This window comes from Phaethon lepturus, unplaced genomic scaffold, assembly GCF_000687285.1.
Source record: "Phaethon lepturus isolate BGI_N335 unplaced genomic scaffold, ASM68728v1 scaffold16500, whole genome shotgun sequence".
NCBI lineage: Eukaryota > Metazoa > Chordata > Aves > Phaethontiformes > Phaethontidae > Phaethon > Phaethon lepturus.
Window position 1 is genome coordinate 10,871 of NW_010511342.1, and position 6,077 is coordinate 16,947.

Genomic DNA, 6,077 nt, shown 5'->3' on the forward strand with positions numbered 1-6,077 from the left:
AATCAAAAATGTAACATGTTCCAGAATTCCAAATGTCAGGATTCAGTGTACAGAATTGCTTACTGTGATTATTTACAGTTGTAATCTCATTTGTTTGGTCTTAAATATTAAGTGCAGGAATACTTGTGCATCATCTTCAAAAATCTAGTTTTTGATAAACCTGCAAGTGTGCCATGTAACAATAGAATGATCTGTGCAGTGCAAGTAACAGTGTTTCAGTTGTTGGGTTTTTTCTGCTACTGCTTTTCCCTTTAAGTTATATGTCTGTGTGGTCTCTTAAGATTTTTGTCTATGATGGGAAGACGGGAGAGAAAGTATGTGCTCTTGGTGGAGGCAAAGCTCATGATGGAGGTATTTATGCTGTAAGTATTACTTCATTTGTACAAACAGTCTGTAGTATTTCATTATGAAGTTCATGGACTGTGAAGTATTGCAGAAATAAATGCATTTACTATCTTGTGGTGACATTTGTTTTTACAGATTAGTTGGAGCCCTGACAGCAGTCAGTTGCTTTCTGCTTCTGGAGATAAAACTGCTAAAATCTGGGATGTTGGTGCTAATTCTATTGTCAATACTTTTAACATGGGATCAAATGTGTTAGATCAGCAGCTGGGTTGTTTGTGGCAGAAAGACCACTTACTGACTATCTCCCTGTCTGGCTATATCAATTATTTGGACAAGAACAATCCAAATAGGCCTCTGCGTGTCATAAAGGTAGGTTAAACTTCTATTGTTGCACCAGTTTCTGCAATAAATGACTCGGGGGTTGAAGTTGTCTAGATGAAATAATAACTTGAAAAATGGTTTTGTTAAATGAGCATTGCCAGACAAGCTGTGTGTGTCTGACTCTTACAAGTCACATGAATCAAGAAGTTAAAATGCTACATGCATGATGCTGTGCTTTGTGCAAATATACAGACTGATTATTTTTTTGTTTCAATTAAGGCTATCAAATTATCTTTCATAGCAGCTTTTACACATTCTTGAGATGAGTAAAGAAATAGAGCATAGATAGAAAACTACCAGTGATGTCTCATTCTGCCGCAGTTAGTGTATTGTGAACAAGGTGACTAGGGTTACTGTGCAATTGAGCTTTAATTTTAGGAATTGGAGTTTGCCAACACAGCGCTCTCACGGGAACTTACATTTTTACATGAACTAGAAACAGACGTCCCAGATTCTTGCTATTGCTGCTATAATTCTGGCAGTTGGTGGGGGTACATGACCATATTTAGACCTCTTCCCTGAATCATAAAATGCCTGAAAAGCAAACTTTGATGAAAAGGCCATGAAAGTATTTTGTCCCAGCAGGTTAATAAGGATATTCACAGTGCCTATTCCTTCTCTTCAAGGAGTAGTACATGGAAATAGCAATGCTGCAACAGTTACATGACTGCTCTGTTAATTAGTAATTTGTCTTCTGGGTGACCTTTAATGCTTGTGAATAAAATTACATGTTTTCTGAATAACCTATAATTCTTCTCAAATAGGTCTGATTTATGTATGTCTTAAGATGGAAAATTGCTCATCAATAATGATTATTTGTCCCATTCACAGGGTCATAGTAAATCAATTCAGTGTCTCACAGTGCATAAAAACGGTGGAAAGTCCTATATTTACTCTGGAAGTAATGATGGTCATATTAATATCCTTTGAATGATATTTGTTCCAGCCTTACAGTCTGAGAGAGCTCATTAGGAAGGGGAAAAAAAAGCTTTGCCAAAGATAAAAACTTGTTTATTGGACACAAGTGAATATTTTATGTCTCAAGTTTATTTTGCTTTCCCTTAACTCATCTGTTTTACTAGTTACCTTTAAACTTGCTTGCTAAATATAAGCCAGTTCTTAATTTCCAGCTGTCACTTCTTTGTGGTAGATAGTTTGTTAGTATGGAGGAGCAAGTAAATATATAAGTTAGCCTCTTGTAACCTTCCACATAATCTGTCATACAGGCAAAATACATATTGCTGTCTTGCTGTTATATGTGATAGGTGGGTCTTGGCATGTGCTGAAAGTCATGTGTCTTGCTTTTTAGATGTTTGGGACAAGAAAGATTAACTCTTGTTGATCTCTCTGATCCATTAACATGCATTTCTCTTTACAGTTGTGTTTTTCACACTTGTATTAAGGTGTAGAGTTTTTGTAGTTCTGTGACATGTTGATTGTGGTGTTTGTTTGGTATCCCAAATGTCATGAGGCTTTCTCACTGCTGAAGAGAACTGGTACTTTTGAGACTATTTCAGTCCTGTTGGTTTTTGGAGCAAAACACTGGGAATGCAGCCTGGTTCCAGAAGGGCATATTAAAGAGTGAGGTTGGGATGTCTTAAGCCAACGGTCTTCTAGCTGTTCTTCGATGTTCTGAAGCTTATAAATAAAACTGCAGTCCTTCATCCTGTTTGCCGTGATGCATTAAAATGGTGTCACATTGGCATAAGCCATTACAAATATAGGACTTGTTTCTTTGCAAAGCTGTAGTATAGTGCTAATAGTTCACAACCGATGTTAACGTATGAAATCAGGGAAAGCCAATGTTGCAGGACTTCTAACTATAATTCTTTAAAAAGTGTTTCCCATTCTCAGACCTAATGCTTATTGCTCCAGTATCTGCTACTCTTTGTGGTAGGTTATTTAGCTCATTACAGAACATCAAAGGTTCTGTATTTAATAAATATTTTGAGGGTGTGAGGTTAGTTGAACCCTGGTATAGGTTTCCCAGGGAGCTTGTAGAGTCTCCATGCCTAGAGATACTCCAAAAATGACAGAATGGGTGACCTGTTGTAGCTGACACTGATTTGGACAGCCGGTTGGACTAAAAATCTCAAGAGGGTCCCTTCTAACCTTAGAAATTCTGTCAATTATTTAACTTCTTATGATGCTGTATCTGACTGCACTAGTATCTTCAAATGTTCCTTAATTCTATTATGCACATTACTGGGATTCTGAAACTGGAGAGAATGATGGCTTTTCTGGGAAAGGCCATACAAACCAGGTTTCTAGAATGGCAGTAGATGAAATGGATCAGCTGGTCACCTGCAGTATGGATGACACTGTGCGCTATACCAATCTTAACAAGAGGGACTACAGGTTAGTTAATGTTGCCTTTTATTGTAGTATTGCATTCCTAATTATTTTACAGCAAAAGTGTTTTGATTTATATGGTAAAGAATTTTATGCTGCAATTTATTCGGGTTTTAAGTTGCCATGGAAACTGTAGAAATGATTGCTGTTACCAACCTTGCTTTTTTCTGGGATGACAAGAAATGCATCTAGACTTCTCAATTTCTCTCATCCCTTCCAGAGGTTAGGTAGAGATCTGCCTTATACTATATGGCTTAGGTGCCTATGGGAAGGGTGTCTGTTCTATGATTCATAAATACCTAGGAATATTTGGAATAAATTGTGGTTAGGAGGGCTGGGACACAGCTGTTCCTTCATGGAAACCACAACTGAAGCAAAAAAACTTAAGGAATCCTGTTAAGATCACTAAATCAGTCTAAAAAATTAGACTCTAGTGTAGTAACACTGACTTTCACTTTGAAGGTGTACTACCTGATCAAGATACTAGTGGTTTAAACAGTAAACAGGAGAAAACTTTGCAGATTATTAAAAATAAAAAAAAAAATTATGCATGTTCTTGATGATTAGTGGGTGATTGAGTAGCAATTTTAAATAATGGCAGACATGGAATAACTTTTTTCCTGCTTTGTCCTTCTTGCCACCTTGGCACACCTTCTTCCAGTGGCCAGGATGCTGTGAAAATGGATGTTCAACCAAAATGTTTAGCTGTGGGTCCTGGTGGTTATACTGTTGTTCTATGCATTGGACAAGTAAGTATTGGGGATTATCAACACAATTGCTCTGTTAGTAATGCCGTGTATGGTAACATGATGAATTCTGACAAACCTGTTTCATGTAGGATCACCTTGCACATCTGCAGAATTTCCTAGTAAGTGCTATGGGGAACATAAGTAAGCCAGGTTACTTGATAGGCTTGTCTTTCTGCATCCTGTACCCATTTGGCAGTCTTAGGTATAGATTTAAATTCACATGGTCCCTCATGTTGATGCATCTGAACTTGTTATCAATACAGCTTTGTGCTGGAGGCTACACCAGTATGAATAATGTTCTTGCCTGATCTGTTCAGTGACATGTTTTTTTGGGGGAAGGATGTCTTGCTCCTGCACTGTTTTTTTAATCTAATCCAACTAACCAATTAACTAATGCTGTTGTACACCATAGGTAGCTCTAGCTTGCTTGCCAGTACTATTCAGATCACACAAAGCCAGAGAGTGCAGCAGGGCTATCTTGTATCAAAGCATGCTTAACTTCTAACGATTTATGCCTTCTGTATAGATGCTCGTTTGATGCTTGGGACTTTCAGTAGTGTTGTCCAAAACTGTTTTCCATGTGAGTTAAAAATTCCAGTTGTCTGTAGTATAGAACTGAATAGGAAATAGCCCTTAAAATTTAACATTGCAGTATTAACTTGCTACTAATCTGTTCCTGCCTCCCTTCCTTTAACAGTGAACCAGGAAGGGAGTAAGTATTGCTAAAAATACTGTTTTGTCCTTGTTTCTTTCATGCACAAACCAAATGAGGCAAAGCTGAAGGCAGTAGAGCATGCCCTGCACTACCGAATTTAGACTGCATAAGTACTCTAGTACAGCAGATTAGTTAGTCATCACATGTAGGCATTTCTTTCCTTTTCTTTAAAAAAAAAAAGAAACTGTTTCCTTAAGATCAGTCTATAGTAAACTTCTGAGCAATCAAGAGTGGATTTGTATTTCACTAAGCAATGTGGCTTAGTCATAGTTTTGTATTAGACACTTTGAAGAAGGGTCTTAGTTTCTGGTTTTCTATTTACAGATTGTCTTGATGAAAGATAAGAAAAAGTGTTTTGCAATTGATGACCTTGGCTATGAGCCAGAAGCTGTAGCCATTCACCCTGGAGGAGGTACAGCAGCAGTGGGAGGAGCGGTAAGGTTGCATTTCCTAAAAATCTCCTAAAAAATGTTCTAAACACTGTAACTAGTAACAGAAGCAGTTAATAATAGTAGGTGTGTTGTGTTGAGAAGTAGCAGGTGGCAGTTTGTAACAAGAGCAGTATTGTAACGAGTAAACTATGTGTAACTGGTATCCCTGGGCTTCCATTCCCCAGGTTCTCCCACCATTGTGACTTAATGTCCATTTCATTTTTTTCCTCTTGTATTTGCTATTTTTAAATTGTCCAATTGTTTTTACCCAGTGTATGCCTAAAGTAGGCAAATTCTAGAAGTCAGGTATATATTTTTTATATATATATATATATAACAAATTATAGAAATCAGGTATATATTCTAGACTCGGTGGATTGTAGCCAGCATAAATAACAGGTTCTTTAAACTACTTTTTAACATAAGCACTCCCAGATAGAATTGATGCAAAGAGTTCCAGGAACTCAGTAAGCCTTCCTTTTTTTTGTAACATGATTTTTGTAAATCCCCCCCTTCACTGTTAATTTGCAGGATGGGAATGTCCGTTTGTATTCAATCCAAGGAACCTCTTTGAAAAATGATGACAAGTTTTTGGAAGCTAAAGGTCCTGTTACTGACCTGGCATATTCTCACGATGGTGCCTTTCTTGCAGTCTGTGATGCGAACAAAGTTGTCACTGTCTTTAGTGTCAGCGATGGCTATGCGGTAAGAATTGTTCTATCAGGAGTTATGTTTAAACACAAATTGACTGGCATCTCATGTCTAAATCTGTTATGGTGAAATACAGTGTAGCTGGTGAGACTTAATTGTTAAATCATTGATGTGTAGTTGGTGTTTCAATGACTGTCTGTTTACCTGTTTTTTTGAGTTCGGCTGCTGTGAAAATCAACACTATGTGAAGTCTCCAGATCATAAGAATAGGTGAGGAAATGTACAGCATAGGTTGGCTGCTGGGAAAACACTCAAACCCATCTAATAACAAACACATAGTTAAATGGAGGAGGAGTTGAATTGCCACGGGCTATTGGTAGTTAAATACGGTTGTGCTTTAGCCCCAGCCAGCAACTAAGCCCCATGCAGCCGCTCGCTCACTGGCCCATGGTG

The 6,077-nt window shown here is 37.7% G+C and overlaps 1 protein-coding gene across 1 annotated transcript in view; it reads left to right on the plus strand.

Annotated features, from left to right (window-relative positions):
• Window positions 1-6,077, plus strand: part of WDR1 (WD repeat domain 1) — a gene marked incomplete at its 5' end in the record, with an annotated part of 19,516 nt that overhangs the window by 10,780 nt on the left and 2,659 nt on the right. The window contains 7 exons of the mRNA XM_010283708.1: window positions 282-362; window positions 481-714; window positions 1,558-1,645; window positions 2,928-3,084; window positions 3,740-3,827; window positions 4,867-4,977; window positions 5,505-5,678. Coding sequence (XP_010282010.1) covers window positions 282-362; window positions 481-714; window positions 1,558-1,645; window positions 2,928-3,084; window positions 3,740-3,827; window positions 4,867-4,977; window positions 5,505-5,678 — 933 coding nt within the window. The remainder of the gene's footprint in view (window positions 1-281; window positions 363-480; window positions 715-1,557; window positions 1,646-2,927; window positions 3,085-3,739; window positions 3,828-4,866; window positions 4,978-5,504; window positions 5,679-6,077) is intronic.